General features: G+C 40.6%; 1 protein-coding gene across 1 annotated transcript in view; it reads right to left on the reverse strand.

Moving 5' to 3' along the window:
- exoc4 (exocyst complex component 4) overlaps positions 1-24562 on the reverse strand; it is a 114842-nt gene that overhangs the window by 89313 nt on the left and 967 nt on the right. The window contains exons 2-8 of the mRNA XM_028570930.1: positions 23810-23999; positions 20986-21180; positions 17226-17419; positions 15538-15647; positions 12574-12674; positions 12274-12428; positions 6257-6437 (exon numbers count right to left, since the gene is read on the reverse strand). Coding sequence (XP_028426731.1) covers positions 6257-6437; positions 12274-12428; positions 12574-12674; positions 15538-15647; positions 17226-17419; positions 20986-21180; positions 23810-23999 — 1126 coding nt within the window. The remainder of the gene's footprint in view (positions 1-6256; positions 6438-12273; positions 12429-12573; positions 12675-15537; positions 15648-17225; positions 17420-20985; positions 21181-23809; positions 24000-24562) is intronic.

The raw sequence follows: 24562 nt of genomic DNA on the forward strand, positions 1-24562 counted from the left end.
CATAAAGCTATGCAGGTGAGCTTGCCACTGGATGAGCAGTCCATTGCTTAAAATTGAATAAACAAATATCATTTAATTTTCTCTTTCCTTTGAACCCTCTCATTCCTAATAGGTCATCTTTAAAGCAGCCAAGAGAATCATCTTAACACTCTGTTCCTTTCTCAAGGATTTATTGAAATCGGTTGTTTTCCCATTAAATCCCTTGGCTGGTGTCTTGTCACAAAACCTACTGTATTGACTGATATCCCTTGCTGCTAGCATGAAGTTAAAGCCCAAAGTGTCCTTGGCCGTCAAAGAAAGTGTTCTTTATACACCCTGTATTGATTGTGTTCCAGAAACTTCAATAACCTTTACAGGTTCTGACAAAGCTGTAGCCACAACTGCTCCCACAGTACTGAACTACAGCTAACCAGTGGGGGTTTCCACCTGGAGTGTACCGCATCTAGTCAATCTTTTGAAGGCTATCTTGTTGACAGAGGGAAAGAAGATGTGCCTGCGTGTTCACTGAAACCCATTTCATTTCTCTGTGTCCTTGCTGTGTCCCCAAAGTGTTTTTTTTTCATTTATACTGTATGTGTATTTTCTTGTTTTAAACAAAAGAAAAGTGATCAATAGAATAGTTTGTAGTGTTGAAAGGTGTTTCTTTAGATACTGTCCATTCAGAATATGTGTGCTTTTAATTTGTATTTCTGTGATACTTAAAATAGCAGTGAATATGTTGAAAGGACTACTGTATATCTTAACTGAATAGCAAAAGAAAAGACAACACCAATTAAACATATATACAGACAACTGACAATAACTGTTCACCATAATAATTTGTTTAAATTATGGACTATGGTGTCCTTTAAAAAGGTGCACTATGAGTTCCTGCATTGTCACTTCTGTTGACGTTCCAAGTCAATTCCAAACAAAACAGAGCAAGCTCGCCCCTCCCCCCATGTTTCCGTAACTGTCATGACTAACTGACTGTCACTAACCCCCACCCACTCCCCCAACCATCTTGTCTGTGATTGGCTGGAGTGGTTTATTGTATTTTGGAGCACAGCCTGTGCCCCTAGTGTTTGTTTGACGTTTACGACCCCTGTGTTGTCTCCTGAGACCGGGCTTTTTCACAGTGTATTCAGGGGGCAGGCAGCAAGCGGATCAAGTAGAGATGCCTACGATTTGAGACAAAAATGAAATTGCACTGAAACCATGCAGGAACTCATAGTTTAGGGTTGGGTACCTTTCGCATCTGAACCAATACCGGTACCTAAAATTTGGTTCCCAGTACCCAACAGTACATTTTTTTGGTACTTTCCCTCTGTAATTACAAAAAAATTATTTCAGTTGTAAAAATAATTCCAAACCTATTTACTTAGAACATTATGTTATTTAGAATATTTTACACGGACAGAAATTAAACAAAAATAAAAATAAAACCCCTCCCTCTCTCCTCCCAAACCCGTCCTTACAACCTATTAAATTGAATAATTATTAATTTCTTACTCACTGTAACTTTTATTCTTGTATAGTATATTGTTATATGTTTTATCATTTTTAATTGCTCTTTAATGTTTCATGTAAAGCACTTTGAACTGCCTTGTTGCTGAAAGGTGCTGTAGAAATAAAGTTGCCTTGCCTTACAACCTCAGCTTGTCAGTCAGTCCCCAGGGCACAGAAACCATTGTTGTGCCTGCTTGTCTTAGAGGAAGTGTAAAGTCAACAGCACCGCGACTGCTTTCGGCTCGCCATTAATACCATATCACAGTGAAAGGTGTCTGCGTGAAGTTTTGAAGAACTGTAACCACACGTAAAACCGTTTTATCGGCTTCAGCTGACTCTCTGTGACTTCAACAAAACTGCAGAGCCAAAGTAGTTTGCTCCGTCCGCATCTCTGCGCGCGTGTCGGACCTCTGCTCTCTGTCAACATGCAGAGAGGACAGATAAGCTTGCGCTTACTCTCAGGTCCCGAAATTTGGCACAGTTTGATTTTACGTGAACCAATACTCTGTAGTACCGACGTGATTCGGTCGGTACCGGTAAAAGTACAGGGTTCGGTACCCAACCCTACTCGTAGTGCACCTTTAAGTTAAAAGTCAGTTTTCTCTGTGTTGTTTCTCACTGGGACTGTAGTGAATAGCCTTCTACCAAATTGTTTTAATTGTAACTATACTGTAAATAAAGTAAAGCATGGTGGCATATTTAGCTCTTTGTTTTTACTTATTTGCCATCAAAACAGCACCTTATGTGTGAGAATACTGATGGTAACAGAGCACTGAATTCTCTCACAAAACCATACATAAAACACCTGGCGAGCCCATTATTTCAAATTTAAGCCACAACAGTGTTTACTGTACAGTGTATACTGTACATATGAGTCATAACAATCAACAACATCCATGAGCAGTTGATTAAGTCTTGAGTGATATTGATGTAGTGAATATGGGTGGGAAGGGGGTTGGTGTGCGTGGATCTGAGAGAGTAGACTTTACCGTGGTGATGGTAGACTTCACTGCGCTTCAGCGATATGTAAATATGACAGCACTTTGGAGGGCAGAATAAATGTGACACATTATTAAAATGTTGGGTGAGAACAACGTAGCCATGTCTGTGCTTCATATCTAATTAAAAGAGATCATTGTCTTCTAGCTGCTCTCTGGCAGTTCAATTTGCCTCGTTTTCACTCTGTTGATGAGCTGAGAGAAGGCACCGCATATTTAAGCCACTTGTATATATATATATATATATATATATATATATATATATATATATATATATATTTTTGCACAAACATAACACCCCCCCTTTGTCTTGGTTAATCTATGGCAATGAAATGATTAATTTAAGAAGTATGTTTAGAGAGAGAGGACTTTACCAGTTCGTGTCAACAAGCATATTCTAAAGCAGACAGGTACCTGAACATCAATTTGATCAAAGTTTGCTTTTTAAAATTTAACTCTCATTTGGAGCCCACATCAAAAAAAAAGCTCAGCCCCTGTTGCACCCTTTCGTATCTCTGGCTACAGTAGAAAATGTTAATATGCTCATGTTCTGAGTTCTCTTGTGAAGTTTCTATGATCTAGAAATCAGTTATTTCACAAGGCAGATAGTCAGCATCTATACATATTTTCGAATGCAGGCTCAAAGTTCCTTGTTTGCAGAGAGGAAGCCACTCATTAAAAGTGTGATTTGCACTCCGGTCACACACTCACAGCAGACAACGGACATGGCAAGCAGTCAGCCAGTCACAAATCCTTGCAAAATGCGCATATGCCAAGCTAATTAACAAACTTGCATGCCTCAAACCAAAAGGCCGACAAGGTCAAAGGGTGATCAATGTCAGTAGCCAGAGACACTCTGTGGCAAATATAATATACATTAAATAACACTCTTACTGGGTGGTCTTAATGAAGAATTCATGGAGAGGTTTATAAACTGTGATCTTTTATGAACTATGTTACCCAATTACCTGATAAGGTATTGTGACTTCCATCTCGTTAAGGATTCAAAAGGAAACTTGTAGATTTTCTTGCTTGGCACCTAATGTTGTTTTGACAAACATTTACATCACATTAAACTTGCCAGGCTGACAGACTGCCAGATGCTTCTATACTGTATTTTTGTAAGAGAAAAGAGAAGCATATTAATCATTTATGGATACGCAAAAATTCCAGTCACTTTGATTTCTTTGATACAACGGACTGCTTTGAAAAACAAGATAGTTTCTGAAGGAAAAGGCAATCATGGATAGAGGTAGAGAGCAGCAAAGGCAGGCAGTGGTGTACACTTAGAAATGTAAATGCAATAGTAGTGTGAATAATCAATAGATATACTCACACACATTCCACAGAAAACCACTTGGAAATTTGTGAAGTGGCCTTAAAACACTCCTTCCAGCATCAATACCACTGATTATCATCCAGTCTTCTATGCTATGAATCAATACTTCCCCATTGGAATTAACAGCATAAGTTCTCCGGGTTTTTGAACAGGGATAAGAACCATTACATGAATCTTGAGCTTGTTTACCTACTCCCCATTCTAAGCCTACTGGGCCTCAGTCACACAGGGACCTTGTAACTGGGTGCACCCTGTGTTTCTGTCGGCTTTTGCATCTGTCTACTGGTATGTCATGTGAAAATGTCAACCTGGTATCTCTGCCTCTCAAAGTGGGGAAAAAACATCTACCAAGAGGTTTCTGTACATGTCACAGATGTGAAGAAGTGTGAGACAGACAGGGACTAAAATTATTTAACTGTAAAGGGAAAAATGATCACATCTGCTTCTGTTCAAGCCTTCGTACCAATTTTAGAAGTATCACTTTTAAATTGCATATTTTGCATGCAATAGTGAAGTTATGTTACAGTAGTTATTGTTGAACTGAAGATATTATTAGGGACTAATAAAGATTGTTAAGCACATTTTGACCAATGTTGTGTAGGTTCCTGCCATTTTTAGGGTCTTACAACGTGAGAGAATAACTTACTCGGTATACTATAAGATTTAACAGAACCACCGTGGGAGCTGAAGGAATTTAAATTCTCTCAGTACTGATATGTGACTCTCAGAGTGGGCTAAACAAAGGGGGTGAAAGGGAGTGTGGGAGTTGTGAGAGAAAAAGAAAGCAAGATAATGAGATGAAGAAGGAAATTACAAGGAGCAAGAGGGGTATGCACAAGGTATTGGGAAACTGTAAGACCGTAATACAGCGGCAGCAGGAATGATGCTGAAGAAAGAAGGAGCAAGGGAAATGGAAATGGAGAGTGGGAGAGAAAGGCGAAAAAGAACAAGCGAGAGATGAGAGTAATGGCGAGAGGGAGGGAGGGATGGACGAGGCGCTTTCATATTGATACAATCGGTCAGGAAATAATAACACGAGCGAGTGAATAAGAAAACCTAATTTCACGTAATGAGTATTCTAATCAAGAGATTTCATTATCTCACATCGCAGAGACAGGGGATTGTGAAGCCCCTGGCAACTGGGTGTTGGCAGTGATCGCATGCCTGGGAATGGCTTAATGCCTTTTATAACTACGCTGGTACAGCAGATCTATTACAGTACATGCCTATGCACAATCACATCCTCGGAAACACACATGCCTAAACACCTAAACACTCCTGTATTTATGAATGCATGCCAGCTGGAAAAAATTCAAGTTATTGGAAGCAGACGAGCCGTAGTGCACGAGTTAGAAATAGATGGACTTTCAATTTCACTAGGCAACCGCATCATGTCATTTTATTTATTTACAGTTTTATGATCAGTTAAAACACTGGTCTGTGTTCTGATCTTGCCATCGATTACCATGGTGACAATCACAGCATTCAGTTCAGCCCTCTGAGAAAGTACAGCAGGAAGCAAATTCTGCTTCACTTTGCCTTTTATATTTATATACAGTACATCTAAGTTATTGATGGGTGAGAAAGGCCTGTTCAAATCCAGGAAGAAGCACCTCATCCTCTTTAATAAATTCAAGCTAGTTAAAAAGTGGTTATACACTTGAGAAATGCTTCAGAAAGACAGAAAATGCTGTTTTCCTGAGAACACTCAGACACACACACACGCAGACACACACACACACACACGCAGACACACACACACCTCTGAGAGCAACTACTGCCACAGATTTTCCTCCGAGATTTACCATAGGTCAGCTCAACAGCTGCTCATCCCCTCAGCCAATCAAACAGGAGCAGGGAGCAAGAACCAAGCATAAATACACGGCAATTAAAAAAATAATTAATCCAAGCAATCAAGCTTCCCCTGTCTTTTCCTCTTGTTACTGACAGATTGAATGCCATTCATCACATCACTGACAGTTTTCTACTGATTAATTTACTATTAGAGAAGGTGAATTGAATCAGTTTTTAAGTGCTGGGTGGAAAATAAATCGAGGATGAACAAATCTCCATGGCAGTGGATGAAAAACAAAATCCTGGGGGTATGCCAGCAAGGGAGGGCCAAACAAACAAGGTGCAGTGCTACAATTTGGCTCTATACTAAAAGCAGCAATGTCAAATGCACTAAAAGAGAACAATAGTGCCATACATTAAATGTAACATTAACATGTATTTGCTCACAGAAATATACATCTATTATAATCTACTAGACATGACTTTGTTAGCCAATATGCCCACACAGATAAGTAATATTTGATTCCTATATACAGTAATCTGTATAGCTGATTCTGTTTAAAGCTTAATCTTTATTTGATATCTAATACTAAAAATATATTGAAGCACTCTTCTATTGCTGTTGCTCATATCTGACCTGCAGCACTGTCTGGATCTTGGCAGAGACGTCGGCCTGCTCGTAGAGTTTGATGCCCTCGTTGTGGGCCCCGCCCGGGCACTGCACTGCGATCTGATGCAGGTGGGTCAACACCACGCTGTGAGCCTGGGCCACTGCCTTGAACTTATCAAACAAAAGCTCCAGCAGTTCCAGCAGCAGCCTGTAGAGGGAGCCAAAGAGAGTATAAAGGGAGGGCAAAGATGAGAAACATAAGGGACAAGGGCAGGAGAGTGGGGATAAGGACATTTGTTTCACTTTTGGAACACATTTATTATGTAAGCCAGCACAACATTCACTCCACATTTTATTGGTTAGGAAAATGCACACCTCCCACAGAAAATCACTTGGCCTTGGCTTTCTATACAAATAAAGCAGAAAACCACCAAGGGATTCAGCTTCTGTTGTAATATTAGAGAGAAAAATTAGACTTACGAGTGTGTTACAGTTGACAGTTTATTTTTTCCTATTACCATCAAAGACCATAAAAAGCCTCCACACCCCAGAGTATTGCCACAGTTAGAGACAGCTTTCTATGCTCCTGCATGTTTGCTTTACCTCCAAGTTCATGGTATCCATTAAAACAGCTGAGAAATACTGATGGCCACGTGAAACAGCATCCAAAATTGACTTTTTTCTAAGAAAATTTTCTAATAACACAGTCCCTGCAATTGTATCAAACATACAGTATACTAATATGAAGAGATTGTGCGTTACATGTTGCTTTACCTCTTCACTGCCACTAGAAGTATATGTACAGTATTTGTGCAACCATGCATTCTAGTAAATGATTGCTGCTTCACCATATGTACCTACACAATAAAGGTAAACAATGTGAAATTGTAAAAGACGCTATGTATACAACTTATGACTTGATGTAAGATAAAATCTAGCTCTCCTGAAGGAAATAACAGAAAGCAACAGATAATCTACCCAAAAATCATCACTGAGTGCATTTCACATCACCAATTAGGTGGTTCACTTCCGTGTTTACATTCACATTTCATTCAGCAGATACTCACAGCTATTCTTCCTACAGTAATAACCTGGCACCTGGGCTGGCTGTTGCAAAAGTAGTGAGCCGCCCAACCTGGACTCAAATAAACAGCTACTCTAATTAGTTCTAAATGGCTCTGGTTGAAGAAGAGAGCAAAGCCAAAACCAGAAAGACCTTCAACTTGATCTGAGTGCCACGCTCTGGAATGGAAACTCAGTTGCCTCATCAACTAATGTTGTTTCATACAGACTTTGCTATACCTGCTTTCTGCACAAGGACAAAGCTTTCAAAGTAAAGAGGGAACACAGGTTACATTAGTTGAGTCTGAATGAGTACCCAGTGCACCCATGCTATTGAGTGCCCACTTTATTTTAGCAGAGTTATTACAGTTAATATAAATAGAGTCACACTCTTTGCCTAACACTGGTCTTGCAGTACTCTCCCCTGGTATTTTAATTGGGTTTTATTTAATTGCTGGTAAGTGAACGACAGCTTAAAGCTATAGTGCACTGTTTCTGTTTCCCCATGAGGAGTAAAGTAATGACAACAAAACTGTCTGTGATAGTGAACCGCCCCCCACCCCTCCCCCACGCAGTTGCTAGTAGCCAAGGAGGACACAGAGGATTAAAAAAACATCATGTGACTCTTCAGAAGAGGTAATTACCTATCTTCACTTGAGTTTCTGCGTGCGAAAGTTATCGAACGATAGCCTTAATCCGAAAGATTAAGGGTCTGGCATTGAGTAATGAAAATGGCCCAACTCAAGGGGCGGCACCAAGCGTGCATTTGAAAATGTTACTGCACGCAATAGGATAACACTACAACCAATCACAACAATACACGGGGTGACGTATTCAGAGCACCATACGCTTAGCTACCAGCAGAGCTAACTGGTAGATTAAACTGTCGTCATCTGTTTTGCTCGCCTCTGGCCCGACTATATCAGATACACCGATGTGATTGGTGCAGCTCGGCTACAAGGGCATAGTTAATGAGCATCATTACTCAATGTCAGAGTGACTTGCTGAGCAAATTCAAATTGTGCTCTCGCGAGAATTCTGAATTTCCAGGGTAGCCGGACGACACAATCTTCTGAACGCAGCCATACTGAGAAATACAGAGAGTGGTGAGGAGCTGGTAGTCTTAATTTTTTTTTTTTTGCAACTCATTAATATCAAAAAGTTAAGCACTAAAGTTTTTAAAGATCTAAATATTGGCAATATTGAAATTTTGAAAACCTAGATTTATATACTTTGTTCTTTTCTGGGCAGCAGAACCATTTTATAATTTTATAAACACACACAAGCTATGTAACTCTTACAAATAGCTACATTTCTAATCTCACACTCTACAAATATATATTTAACACGCCTTGTAAAAATGATAATGCTGAACTTATGCTGCCCAGAGACTGTGTCAAAATTCAACTGTACTCTTGCCCTTTTACCCTCAAGTATAACTGATCTTTCTAGCACCTAACTAATCAGCTTTTCTGCTGATTTAATTAAGAGAAAACTATTATTATTTGCCAGAAGTACAGCTAACTAGAATACAAGTTTAAAGGTCCCATGACATGGTGCTCTTTGGATGCTTTCATATAGACCTGGTCCCCTAATACTGTATCTGAAGTCTCTTTCCCAAAAGTCAGCCTTGGGGCAGAATTACAGCCACTAGAGCAATGAGCTTTGCTTAGTATGTGCCATTTCTGTGTCTGTAGCTATTGAGGAGGAGAGAGGGGGGGGGGGGGGGTGTGTGGCCTTGACCAACTGCCACTTTGCTTGTTTGAAAGTCATGATATCTCTTTCTCATGGGCGGGCCAAATTCTCTGGGCAGGCAAAGCAGAGAAAGGGGAGGTAACCTTGCTCCTTATGACTTCATAAGGAGCAGATTCCAGATTGGCCCATCTGAGCTTTCATTTTCTCAAAGGCAGAGCAGGATACCCAGGGCTTGGTTTACACCTATCACCATTTCTAGCTACTGGGGGACCATAGGCAGGCTAGGGGAACTCATATTAATGTTAAAAAACCTCATAAAGTGAAATTTTCATGCCATGAGACCTTTAAATTTCAAACTAGAAAAGTTGCGACTGCCAAAAACAAACCATCTTCTATCAAGCATTCCTCAAAAGCACCGGAGCCCATACCTCATTAATGCCAAGTCAATACAAATAACCAGCAATTTAAATGCTGCAAGAAAAGAAAGCATGCTAAAAGTTGTGTGAAGTGGCCACGGTGTCCTGGGAAGGTATCAGGATAACGTAAAGGCAAGATGGATGTTTCACTAGGGGGCATTTTGGTTGGCTGTATGTCACTACACTGGCAGTAGCAGCGAGTAAATGTTATTAATGGAGAGGAAAGCAGGCACAAATCACTATGAGCTATAACTCAGTGAATGGAAGATGTTCGTGAGACGAAGAGAGGAGTTGTGAAATGTCAACGAATCAAGGAATTCTCTCTCCCCCATCTCTCATGTATAAACATAAAGGACTGACACAGTGAACACCAACTTTCAGAAAATGACAAAGAATTGATGGTCATGTATTCACATATGTAGGTGGACACGCACTAAAGTTCTGGCTCTGACCTTGTCACTTTTTTTCTGTTCAATTTCTAAGCACACTCCAACCATACCTCCAGCTTACCCTTTACACGCACACACTTAGACAAACAGACACACACGCATAAAGTGTAGACAGCGGAGTCCTCCTCATTATCTCCCAGCGGAGGCCATCCTAATCCATATTGTCTGTTCTTAGAGGCCTCACTTCTCATTTCCCCTCAGGATCGAAGCTGACGTACACGGCTGATGAACAGTTGGGAAGGACAGCAGGGAGCACACACGTTGATGTACAGTCCCTAACTATCTGACAGACACTACAACTGTGTAGACACTACAACTGTGTATGTGTGTGTTTATTTCATTTTGGGAGGACAATTATAGTGTCCATATTAGATTATTATAGGGTTGGTTGTCAGCCACAGATAATTAAATTACAGTAAATAGGGGCCTGCAGAGTGTTTAAAGAATCACTTTTGAAATATTAAATGTGCCAGGTCATCCTGCCATCATTCTCAAATCCACAGAGCAGAAACACATTAACACAAATGTATCCTTTAGACGTTTCCCAATGACCACTCTACTGAACAGGCAGAAGAAGAAAAAAACTGTACAAAAGAGACAAGCAATCAATCTTGTGATCCATGTGCTTTGCTTGATTTTAAATTGGATTTAAAATACTTAGCCTTTTATCTTAATGTTCTTTGATCATTGAAGCATTTCTACTACTACTACTTGAAGGCTGTGCTCTTGCTTTGAGATTGAGATTGGATTCAGAATTTCCTAAACCAAAACACAAAGCAAGGAGAAATAATGCTCCGTTTCTGTAATGCAAAATGAAAAAAGGGAGTTCAACAAGTCTGCTTTTATGTAAATTATACTGACAGACTCACAGATCAGTGATGCATGCAAATAACGTTGGATGGAGTATCTTACTAAAAGTAAAAATCTAGTGAAAGTGCACTTGAATGTAGCCGATCACTGAGGACCTGAATGAGAACATAAACCTCCGACAGTAAGCCATGCACCGCTGTAAATGCTGTAAAGTGCTTAAGTGTTGCCTGCTAGTCTGCAGTACTATAAAATATAGTGTGCAATATGCAAGACCATTGTTCCCTTCAACTGGTACACTGGTTAGAGTTTCCATAGCAACAAGCCTCGACTTTAAATTAAAGTGTGAACATAAGCAGAAAGAGGTGTGTATGCATCCAAGTAGAAACACACACACACACACACACACACACACAGACAAACCTCTTAAGTGTTTGCCCCAGTGCGAATGCTCCGACACAAATACAGTGTTTAGCGCTCACACACATATACGCACGCGCAGGCAAACTTAAAACAATCTGTAAGGAGTAGAGCTGGGAATGAGCTACACGGAGGCCTGTTACATTGAGGTTAGATGAGATTCAGCAGGTACCCAGAGAGGGAAGGCAGACGAGGCTGAAGAGAACATCCCTGACAGAAAACAAGACGTTCCTCTTAAATGGTTCAGGATCAGTGGCCTGAGACCTGTGTTTGCCAAGTCTGCTCGCTCTATGTGTATGTCTGCAGGAGCTGATGTGACTGCTTTTAAAATGTAGCAGTCCTTTACTGCAGGTGTGAAGTTGTTTGTGTGTGTGTGTGTGGCGGGGGGGGGTTAACCATGACTTGTCTAGGTTTAAAGCAGCAGAGTATCTGTTTTCATGGTCTGAGGCAGGTGTGCCTCCAGTCCTAGCCTTTACTGTGTTTCATAGCTGGTTGACTGTCTGACTATGAACAACGTGGGACTGCATTCAAAACATGTTGTCTACTGCCTTCACTGTCAGCTCTAAAAAAAAAAAAAAAAAAAAAAATGTACCTAAAAGACATTCTGCGTGTTAACACAAAACATGACTTAGTGACTAATCCATATCATCTATATCATTATTTATAAAGAGCTCTACTGTATTATTACGAATAAACTTTAGCAACCACTGAAGAAAGTGGGCAGCTTGTAGTTAATGACACTAGGGAATTGAGTCAAATGGGAATACTATAACTACAGAAGAATAAGCAAGCAGGCTGCTTTAATAAAACTATTGCATAGATACAATACTGAGGGGATTACAAGTGACAGTCTTATTAAGGTATTTTTTGTGGTAAAACAGTAGCTGCATACTGCTGTTTACACTGATACTTTTTTGGAAACATGGCTGATTCTAGCTATTATTTTCGGTCAGGCAACATCATTTAAAAAAGATGGCCTTCGTCTTTCACAGAACTTTCCTATAGTTCTGTGAACTTAAGTTATACTAACTACTAACTGTGTCTCCCATCCTCGCTCATTTTACTATCTAATATTCACCTTCAGTTTTCACTGATCTGTAGCAATCCTTGCCCTTCAGGGAATTGGTCACACTCTCAGGAAGCCATGGTATTCTAACATAGGGCCTTCCTCCTTCAGTGTGTCTCATTACTGTACCTTGGTTGGCTCTCCTGGGCCAAGTTCTCTCCTCTCTGGTAAGCATGGTCTGCTATCTGAGTGGTGGACCTCTTGACGATCTGTTTCAGCTCAGGTTCCAGCCGCTCCATTATGGCTTTGATGGTCTCAGGGATTTTCTTCAATTTGGCCAGAGCCTGAAGAAAAAGAATGATACAAACACTTTATTTGAAGCAAGAGCACAGAGACACTGAAAGAACAGCACAGAACACAAGGGTGGATGTAACATACTGGAGGTGTGGAAAATCTACAATTAACAGTGTGTGTAGTGTTCATGTCTACCTTGATCAGGATGCCCATGAACTCAGCACTGTTCTCCTCTGGATCCACCTCCGAGAGCTCCGCTTGGTTTAACTCCCGCACATCCTGCTGCAGCTCACGCACTAAAGAAAGTATACACATAGGTTAGCATGCACTGTACCGGTTTACAAAATATTTACAGGCATAGTGATGTAACTTTTTTAAAAGGTATAGTGATCAATGTTAATCTAATACACGTTTTGTTAAATTCAGTGAATACGAAACGGTCACCTAGCTCTCTATTTTCTGTGTGCGCTAAAAAATAAATCTGGTGTTCCTACACAGCCCTGGCTGTGTAATTGCAAAACAAACAGAATGGTGCGCTCGAGCCAAACAACACTATTCCAGCCAATCAGCACCAGGTGGCACGTGCAAGCAACTGATGGGGGTGGGGGGAGAGGGAGGAGGCAGCGGCCGGAGAGGAGTTATCAACAAGAATACCACGGTTTCACCGCTGCAGAAAACTCCTGTGATTTCAAAGGAAAAAAAAACTGATGAGGGCTCTCGTTACGGACAAATGAGTAATAACGTTAGCTTTGCCGTTTCACTGTTTTTAATAGGTCAGTCCAACCTCATTCGTTTGCTATTGTTGAAACGGCTGCTCCTAACTGCTTGGCTTTACAGAAGTAGCGACAGTCCACAACCTAACTGGAGCTAATATCGACTTGCCATTTTTCGTTGAGTCATCAGAGACACTAACAGAAGTGGTTGCTATGAGAATGCACATCCATGAATCTGGGGGACGGAGATTTTGAAGGGGGGGGCAGCATCGCTTACTGCACCTTTAATAATGGACAGTTGTAAAAAAGACTGACAAAAAAAGAGAAATAAAAAGTCCACACGCTGTTTTGCTTGTACTTGCACATTCACAAACCAATTGTTGTCCATCTTTATGTCGGGTGTATTGAGCCATTGTTCAAAGACAAAAGACAAAATCCTTGGAGACATGCCATGTCACCTACGCAAACATCTCAAATCTACAATACTCTTTTGAGCTACCATTGATACTTTATACATAAAACGGGCACGTCTTTGATACATTTTAAAACTTTGGAGGTATTTTTTACCTCCTTTGCAGTTTCCCAAACACAGCTACACACGTACAAATCTAATTACCAAGATTCAACCATCACCTTTTTAAGAGCACACTAAAATTACAATCATGGCTTCAACTACATTAATATACTATATATTTCTCTTTTAAAAATGCAAACATCTGCACCTATCCCGTTATCCTCCCCCAGTTCATGCTCTTTTCATCTGACTTAGCCACATTAGCGGCTAAATTGAGAGTGGCAGCATCGAATGATGCTCTAATTTCCATTAGATGGGGCCTCCCAATTCCCCATCAAAGCACGTTAAGAGAGTTAATGTTTATGGCAAGTTAATGGACTTTGGGTGTATTTCCTCTTTCCCCCCATTCCAACTGTAGTTTGGGTAATAATTATGACAATTACTAGCTACAAATGAGGTGCTGTAATGCTATTAAACAAAATGGCAAGCTAGGCCATTGATGGAAGCTGGCTGCTGTGTCGTGACCACAGTTGTTAGCATGATGGTGCATAGGCACTTACTGCCTGGCGGTAGCTAATTGCCAGTGTTCGTTGTGCATAATGTAGGGAAAACTGTGGTTTAGCTTTTACTTGTAGGACCACAGGGTGGGTGAATTGAACAGATATTTATAATGTATTTGTGGTAATTCGTACATTTGTGTGTTTTGAGGTCATGACACACACATTCAGGATGATGGGCTGAGCTGAGTAAATAAAAAAAGAGGTGGAGTAAAAGATGCATAACTGAAATGACAGTTGTAGCCGACATAAGCCGTCAGTAAAGTAGGAGCTAAACGCAAACCAGACAGAGATAGGGAACGACAGGGAGAACTACTCAGGTTAATTAAACCACCACTGGATGGAATAAAAATGTTGGGTTGCATCATAGCTTTCAGGGAAACCTTGCTTTTCAGGAGCCTATCATATGCTAAAATAGAACTTTATGTATCCTAAGGGATTCTTGATAAGCAGCAATAAGCCAATAGGTTTGTAGATACTGAGTGGTATGTACAGGACGCTCTATGGTTGCTAAGCATCCACAGAGCTAAAAAGAAAACAGAGAGTCGCAAACTTCGAACGCCAAGAGTGGGTGGTGAAAAAAGTGCCAAACTTAATATAAAAACTCAGAAACACCAAGGGAACACAAAGTTATTGCAGGATTAACTTTTTTCATTATCTTCTTGTTTGTGTTCCTGCTCTCTGCCTGCAAGGAATGCAGCACTGACTATACGCCCCAACAACCAAGAGAGGATTCATACATTGCTGAATACAGTTAAAGTCTGTATTATCAGTCCCTGTTAAAGCGCTGGTTACCAGTTTGAGCATAATGAATGCTGTTCCCCTGCTGTGATGACAGAGATGCTGGTTGACTAATGGTACAGAAAGGGAGAAAAGATGATTATAACATTAGCGAGGGAAATGTATATTACGATCATAGTTAAAGATGTTGTGACATATACTGCAGGGATAGAGGTGTGTGTGAGAGTGTGTGTGTGTGTGTGTGTGTGAGAGAGAGAGAAGGTTTAGCAATACACACCCATAATGACATGCAAATGGATGTAGGCCAGAATGATGCTAATGACTTCCTTATCACTAAGGATATCAGCACAGTAAAAAGAAAATTGCAAACTAAAATCCACACACTTTGTCATCCAAACAGACCAACAATACTGCTTTGTTGATGTGTTTATCTCTGTAGTTCTCCTAATGTATGCAATTTTAAGAGAGAGAAAACCATATAACAAATGTTTTTATTTTCATGAAACACCCTCTTAAAATGCACAGTTCTTTTTGCGTCTCTTTTCCTTCACATAATCTCCACGCCTTCTTTTTGCTAAGGCACCTGCCATAAGTCCCTCTTACTCCCCAATCTAATATGATCTAAGGACCGTACCACTGCTGGATCCAGGTGTGCTGAACTGTGATGAATCTAAAAGCTTGCGTGGGGTGGACAGGCTGCTGACATCCAACACAGGCATTGGAGATGTGTCTTTGGGAGTGGAGCTGTGAAGAGAAAAAAAATCCAGGGACAGTGATTATCAAGATAAAGTAATTTTATTGAATGCTATGCTTTCTGTCTCGTATAAAACGTATTGCAACAATTTGAGAGGTATAGGCTCAAAATAACTCGAAAAATCTAAAAGGTATTAGATTTGCATCATAAGATATCAAAGTTTAGTATGCACCAACATAAATTTGCCCACTAACCTGGCTTTTTCTAACAAAAACAATCTACTGTTAAAAAAAAAAAAAATTTAAAAAAAAAAATCGCATCTCTGGGTGGGATTTCTGCTGATTTCCAATGAGCTATTTATCAAGCCTTAAGCCGGAGGTGGAAGCAATCCAGGTCCTTTAAATTGTGCGGTATAAACACAGTGTGTCTGCTAAGTGAGTGGGGTGTATGGAGGCTGGCTTGTTGTTAGAGGGGACCCAATACAGGAAGGCCAGGACCTGTCACTGGCTGACCCTCAGTAATACATCACTGTACCTCACCAACCCAGCCACCATAATTACTGCACCCCCCCCCCCCCACACACACACACACACACACACACACAGACACATACACAAAGTGCAAACAACACTCGGAACGCAACAGCTTCAACTGTGTGTCCGAAGCCATTGTGCCGCATTATCCCTAATAGGTTATATGGCTGCATCATGAAACCAAGAAACTGGCCCCCTGGTCACGGAGGCATAGCTTAAGTTATTCTCCCAGTGGCTGCAAAGCCTACTTCATCATTTGAAGCATCTTTGGTGGTCACACAGAAACTCTATATGTTAAATTCTGAGTCATTTACTGCTAGTAACATTTTCTCCCAGGTTTAAAAAAAGGTTTGTTCCCTGGAAACCAAACACACACACACACTAATATATATACAATAAATTATGTGTTTTTCATCTGTTTCTTTGAAACATCACAGCACAAAGAACCATTATAAAGAAGTTGAGCAACAAGTTATACAAGGTCTAATTGTTTTTTTTCAGTAATTGGCTTGGTTTCCATACAGTAAATAACTGGCAAGTTGTCCCAGCAAAGCAATAACACATATATACAGTCAAAACTTTTCAAAGAAGAAAGCCCTTTGAAGGCTACATTTGACAACAAAATAGGCAAACAAGAAAGTCTTTTGGTAACAGACCAAACAAATGACTTTTTTCGAACTCACTCCCTCTGTCTCACTCAACCTTGCATACTCGTTTAAAGTATATTAGTGATAAAACCCTGTAAGAACATAGTACATTCATGTCTGTTGTGTGGACCCATAAATGAATAACTACAGCTTTGCAGAATCATATAGGGATGATAATAAAGGAAACAAAATGAAATGTGATGAAACCAAATCTCTACTTACTGTATCTTAAAGTTAAAAGGTTAGGTTTCAAAATACAGTACAATCTTGCACAAGAACAAAAGCAATAATAAAACACTTGAAAAACACTTGAATGTGCACAGTCATCTGAACAGCCAAGCATACCCTGATGACAATGAAGTACTATTTTCACATTTCTATTATTGTGAAGACTCTTGGACCCCCCGAAGTGGTAACCATTTAAGAAATATAAGAAACTGTCCGTTACCCTGGAAGGCGAACAGCATTTTTGTCCTTGTTCTTGTGTCCCAGGCGACTTGTGGATTTGATGTAGAGGTGTCGGTGCAGCTCATCAATGAGTACAAGGTGGATGTTGAGCTTCTTGCCATGGAGCTCCAGGCGCAGATCACCAAGCCCCTCCACCTGCAGCAGGGGGCCTTCCAAGGACGCCACAGCTGACACCTGCATATGACAAGACCAGCCAATCACAGGTTAGCCTTACTGTAGATTTAGATGTACATTCCAAGTTTCGTCATGTCTGATTTTTTCAAAGATCTTCTGCCATTTGCCTTTACTGGACAACCCACAGTAGTAAGCCACAGAAAAGACTGCAGAGATAGAGCTAGGGACAAGCCATGACAAAGATACCTGGCCCAAAATTGAACCAGGGACATCGCACCAAATGGTGAAAATCCAAATGTAACTCAGTCTGTGGCTAATTTACATAAAACTTTCATGGCCAGTAAAAAACAATCATTACACAACCAACACCAGAGGGTGGAGGTGGGAGGGCTACACATGTATTTCTCTTTGAAAGCTCCCCCTTATAAACATTTTTTTTCAAATTATGTACAGGAAAAAAAAAAAAAAAAAAAAACAGCTCGAGGATCTCTTTGTTCTTATTGAATTCTTACCCAACAGTAACTGCATAAGGGCTATACAGAGACAAACGAATGAATCATCCCACTAACCTGTGGTTAGTATTCTTCTGTTGGTGAAAAATATGGCCAATGTATGGTGTCTAATGGAAATCAGTCAATTGGCAATCAGAGTCAAATTGGCCTGTCAGACCAGCTTTAGATCATTCCATTCGAAACTACACATTTTACCTCCAATGTAAATCAAGAAACCCAATGGTTAGTCATTGTTCAGTCAAAGCCTTATCTATCCCGATCATTCCCTTATTAGGTTAGACAGTCTTCAAGATTCTTCAATTCATGACACAATTCATGAAGCTCCCTTTTTGTCTCCAATTTCAAGAAAGTCTGTAATGGTGAAGCTTCACTCCACGTTTACAAAGAGATGGACAACCACTCATTACAACCACAGGCCTAATCGATTGAATAAACTGTAAATTAATGCATTAATTTAATTAATTGTTAGTCTTTTTATTTTATTTACCTTATTGTATAAATAAATGACCTTAAGTCTTCTCATGCCCTCCTGAGTCATGCTCTTTATTTCTCTAAATTCACCCGTTCTCCCTCTCTGCTTCCTCAGCGTCCTCAGGAGCAGCAGCGGTTGTGGCATGTTTGCAATTAATAAATCTTCATCAAAATTTACTAGTCTGTATGCGTGTATGTATGTGCATTTCTGTGTGTATTTTAAGAGTACTAATGGCCAGATGATAGTGCTGCGAAAAATATTTGCATGGCCAGGGCAGGCCAGAAGGGAATGGGTAGCAGGCAGGGGGAGGATGCTGGGCAGGGTGCATGGGTCAAGTGTGTGTTGATGCAAATGAGAGCCACATTAGTGACAAGATGAGCTGATGTGCTGCATGATCAGCCCCCTTTGGTTTAATAGAATAACTCGACATGCCTGCAAGACTTTACGTGTCCTGTTTGTGTGTGTGTGTGTGTGTGTGTGTGTGTGTGTGTGTGTGTGTGTGTGTGTGTGTGTGTGTGTGTGTGTGTGTGTGTGTGTGTGTGTGTGTGCCTCCCAGATGTGTCTGTGTATGATTATATGTGTGTGATTGTATGACTGTAAATCATTTAACACTTATGTATGTGTGTGGTTTGGGGGGGGAATCTCATTATCATTGGGCTGGGATGACAGAGGAAAGCTGGTTTACATCATTAGGGGGCCGGGCCTGTCAGCATAAAGAGGGATATGAAGCCTCTAGTGAATTTGCTTGGGAGCAAGAAAGATGGTGAGAAGGACAGAAGAGAAGAGAAGAGAAGAGAAGAGAAGAGAAGAGAAGAGAAGAGAAGAGAAGAGAAGAGAAGAGAAGGATGGCAGCTTACCAATAAGCTCTGAGCTCCAGGGGAGGGGGGGTGTCAGTATCTGTGTGTGTGCACCTGGGTTTTGTGACACTACAGGAACAAAGGAATGGGAGAAGATCTAGGAGAGGAAAATACTTTTTCTGGAACCAAAGGCAGTCTCGTTTTTAACCAAACCCATGGGGTCTAAGACTGCCATTCAATAGCAGACAGAGAGCATAGTCTGAATTCTAATTGTCAACCCTTAGAGATAACACACACACACACACACACACACACACACACACACACACACACACACACACACACACACACACACACACACACACACACACACACACACACACACACACACACACACACACACACACACACACACACACACACACACACACACACACACACACACACACACACACACACACACACACACACACAGTGAGAGACATTGAAGGAGAGATAGAGAGGCTAGAAAGTTCATTCCTGGCTAGTCCACTCTTGCCACACTACACAGCAAAATAATAAAAGGTATTTACTGCATGAGTCTGTAAGCACAAAACATGTACAACTTTTTTGTTAAAGAAAGAACAAGAGAGGGAAAAATAGACTACAAGTAGAGAAAAGGCAACAGAATGCGCATTTGTGAAAACCAGGAAGACATTAATCTGACAGATGAGTGCTGTAATGAGTGACAGCATGATGGGAATAAACACTTCAGGGACTCTCAGAGAAGTGACACAGGCAGTATTATGTTGCAGTGGAGAGACACAGAGTGAGTGTGTCTCGGCAGTATATGTTGATACATTATTTATTCATGGACGGCATAAATATGTCACCAAAGCAAAAGGTGTAACGAATGCATCCAACAGGATTTTGATGTAGGCATTTCAAATGTGCTTTAAAGTGTGCTTTCTACATAGCAATAAAAGTGCACTATCCTGATCAAGTGAAGCGCATTCCAAGTAAGCAAAACAGAGGCAAAAGTGTCCAACTGACTTTGAACTTTCCACAACCTTTCAAAACACACTGTACTGACTGAGCACAGGTTGAATGAAGTTCCACTTCTTTCCACCCCCACAGAGGATTTTTCATGGTCCTTTGAGCATACCGTCATCCCTCTTTTTTCCTCCTCCTCAGATAACCCCATTCTAGCAAACTAATTATTACCCAAGTCTAAGGGAAGATGTGTGGGTGTGAAAGAGAAAGGAAGAGGAAGTAAAGGAAAGGAAATAAGCCTGGTCACAGAGCCTGATCGTTTAGTTCTCAATACCATCCTCCAGCTCCCCTGCCGAGCGTACTGCAAAACACACATCAAAAGAACAAGAGTACACACAAACATACACACCTGCAGCACCCTGACTGCACTTAGATGATGTTCTCTTGAGGTAAAAGAGTTGCACCTACGAAAATGTTCAAGGCTAGAAAAGGATTCTTCAGGAGGGATGAGAGGTCCCAGGAAATCAATTTTAGCGTTAACACTTCATAGACACTGGTCTTTATGTATGTGTACTGTGCACACCATGGGTCACAGAAGCATGTCACTGCCGTAGTACTGCCTCATATGCATTTACATGTCAATAGGTTTCCCCACAGCTTCAAAAACGAGACAACAATCTTTCTTAATTTTTCCATTTCTCCCTTTCTTAATCTCGTTAACCAAACTAAACCAAAACCTATTTGGATGACCAAATCTATTAAGCACGTTCTTTTTTCTCTTTTTCTGTCTGCGTCTCTAACTAAAAAACTATACAGCTCACACATACAAAGATGCTCCTGTACAACCACGTTGCTGGCCATTAATCTACTCACCAGCATATCTGTGGCATGAAGGTAGTGCTTGCTTGCCATATATGCCTCCAGCCGTTGAGGGACCTGCTTGATGCTTTCGATTTCATCCAGCAGCTGGAGGACATGCTTGTGCTCGATGCCCTCTATCCACAGCTTCCTTAGCTCATCCCTTTTGCAGTGGAGAAGCATCTTACAAGACAGGAGGTTCTCCTTCACCTGCAGGAAAGAGTGCGTTCAAATTAAAAAAGAAGACACAATACTTGTCCATTAGGCACATTTAGGTGCAGCAGTACCAATAAACAAAAGCATTTTGGAAGTGTAGATCAAGCCATTACTACAAATATTGAAAACACACTGTTCTAGTGAGAACTGAATGATAAAAAGTACAAAGTAAGTCACTCCTTACTACAAAATCCCCTACCATACAGGTTACTTCTCGAAGAGTTTAATGGTAAATGCATGGCTGGCCAATGGTTTAAAAGGTCCCATGGCCTGAAAATTTCACTTTGAGTTTTTTTAACATTTATATGCGTTCCCTCAGCCTGCCTATGGTCCCACAGTGGCTAGAAATGGTGATAGGTGTAAACTGATCCCTGGGTATCCTGCTCTGCCTTTGAGAAAATGAAACCTCAGATGGGCCGATCTGGATCTTGCTCCTTATGAGGTCATAAGGAGCAAGGTTACCTCCCCTTTCTCTGCTCTGCCCACCCAGAGAATTTGGCCCACCCATGAGAGAGAGACATCAGGGCTTTCAAATGAGCAAAGTGGCAGTTGGTCAACGCCCCACCCCCACCCTCCACTTTGCCCCACTCTCTCCTCCTCAATAGCTACAGACATATAAATGGCACATACTAAGGAAAGCTCATTGTGGGACTGGCTCTAGTGGCTGTAATTCTGCACCAAGGCTGAATTATGGGAAAGAGACTTCAGATAGAGTATTAGGGGACCACTAAGGCCTATATAAAAGCATCCAAAGAGCACCATGTCATGGGACCTTTAAATACTGATTAATTTCTGGGCATGACTGCTAAAAACATGCAGAGTTGTTGGCAAGTCAAGAATGCAAAATGTTCAATCCCAGGAAGTCAGAGTTTGCAATGCCTGGATGTGAAAATAGGGGGGTGCTGTTGCCACACACCCCCTTGTTTTCCTGCAACAAACTGGATTTTCTGGATTTTTTTAAGTGACACAAAATAATGGGTAACCGTTATAAAGGCGACATATACTGCATAACATTAATAATTAATAATAAAATAAAATGTAGAGGCTAAGCCCAAGCTTTAGGCCCCTGAGGTGCTGTTCCACAGGTAGAGTAATTGACGCACTTTTTACCTTTTTGATAAATGAAAGTCCAAGTCATATTTGCAGTTAAAACCATTGGTTCCATTTATTTCCATGATATCTTAGTTGGGTTTCTAGACAAATCACTGGTTGTGTAGTGTTGTGGTGTAGTGTGTCAAAAACTTTACTTCCGGGTTGCACCCGAGGAACCAAAGATTGGTTCCTATTTATACCAAGGGCACTAATTGGCTCTTACATAAAACTTAAATACCCCTAAAAGAAATGAATATGTAATCAGTGCAGAGAATGTCTGAAAGGACAATGAAAGTGATCGTGTCCGTTGAAATCTTTTTCAAACACTTGATTTACTGGTGTGGGAGACATTAATACTTGTTTGGGGGTATTTTTTGCACTGCACACATGCACAGGAAAGGAAAGAAGGAAATAAAAAGACACAAGCACACATTGGCAAATAGGACTTTTCGTGACAAATTGACATGTTACAGTATAAAAAGTATGGGTGTAAATAACAAAAATGCATGATGGCCGAATTCCATATTGATCAGGCTCCTGGTATTGTGCATGCTGGCTCACTCTCACACCGCCATGTGGAGCTGGGCGATATGGAGAAACTCAAATATCACAATATGTTTTAACCTCAATGTCGCTATTGCGGCAATATTGTAGGGTTGACAATTGGTGCTTTCACAAAATATTCACAATCATCTGTGATGTCGATACAATGACTAAGTGGGTGAAGGCAAATAATAGAACAGCTAGAACAGTCTGGTAAGTTCAGAAAATTACATTGCTTTACTGTAACGTAGCCTTTAAAACCAGGAAGAGACAACACTTGTGTCATATTACGATCTCCAAACTTTGAGACAACATCTAGCCTCACATATTGATATTGAGATATAATATTGATATATTGCCCAGCCCTACCGCCATGGCTTACTGGGATACTTGAATAGATTGGAGCCATTGTTAATGTTATTACTAACACCTGTTACTTTTCCTACTATAACAAGTCAAAATGTCTGCTGTCTGCAGGCCTATGCAATGGTGAAAAGTTATCCTTAAGTCATCATTTAAAGACAGAACTGTGCCAGCACACCTTGGTTAAAATTCAGTTTACCCTGCTAAGAAAAGGCACTAGGAATACTGGATGTCTTTTTTGCCAAATCTGTACTGGCTTACTCATGGAGGGGAACGAGGGGTTGACCTCCACATTTTCAATGTTTTTCACAAGTGTGAAAATTGTGTCCAGAAGCTAAGGATTCTGACTTCAGCTGACGGTTTTTAAGTAGGCAGTTTTCTTCATGGGTGAATGGGATTTGTGTTAATTAAGTCAGTCTTTCAATCTTAGAGAATAAAAAAGCCTAAAACCTGAGATAAGAAACCCTTTCTGTGTAGGACGAGTGAAAATGGAAATTAATGAAAAACATGTTACACAGCTAAGAGTGACTGAAATTCATCAGAAACAACGTAAGCATGAATTCTAGTAATAGTTTTTACAAACCATCCAGTGTCCATTTTTTGTCTACTAGTCTCTCATTTCTACCTGTTTGATCTTGTTGCGGGAGCTGGTGATGCGCTCGGTGATGCTCTGGTAGGTCCTGATGGCAGTGGTTAGTTCAGCATAGTGCTGAACGATCAGCTCATCTAAATCCCTGTCGCAGGTCTCAAAGGCCTCTTCCAGACGACCCTTCTCTGTCTCCCTGTCCTGCACATCATCACTGCTGGACAGAGTCCTGCGTCGGAGGGGAGGGAAAGGAAAAGTAGAATTCAACTCATACTAAATCCACATCATGAGACTGAATGGAGCATCAATGTTAGAGCAGTCCCAATGTCAGACCTATCTCAGCGAATTTTGGAATGTAAGTAAGTAAAGTTTAGTTGTATAGCACTTATCACAGACAGAGTCACAAAGTGCTTCACAAGCCAAATAAATAATTCACTCGATTAACAAATCAATAATCATAAAAAGCACAATAAATCACAGTAAATTGTAGTAAAACACAAAAGCATAAAACACATAGGAATCCAGTAAACAATGTGGTTTAACGAATGGAGAGCAGAGACCCTCAGGAAATGGCAGTTACAAGCTTAGTTTGAGCTTAGTAGGAGCATACAGCAATTGAATAAGGTAGAAGAAGAAAATTGACTTTGTATGGCAACATACAGTATAGACAGCATTGCAAAATTGAACAGGTAAGTTGGATCTAACAGCAGCAAAATTAGTGGTGTTGTCAATTATAGCATCATTTCACATATTTGGCAGAAAATGCTCATTTGATCCTAGTTTAACAAAAAA

The sequence above is a fragment of the Perca flavescens genome, chromosome 23 (assembly GCF_004354835.1).
Source record: "Perca flavescens isolate YP-PL-M2 chromosome 23, PFLA_1.0, whole genome shotgun sequence".
Lineage (NCBI taxonomy): Eukaryota > Metazoa > Chordata > Actinopteri > Perciformes > Percidae > Perca > Perca flavescens.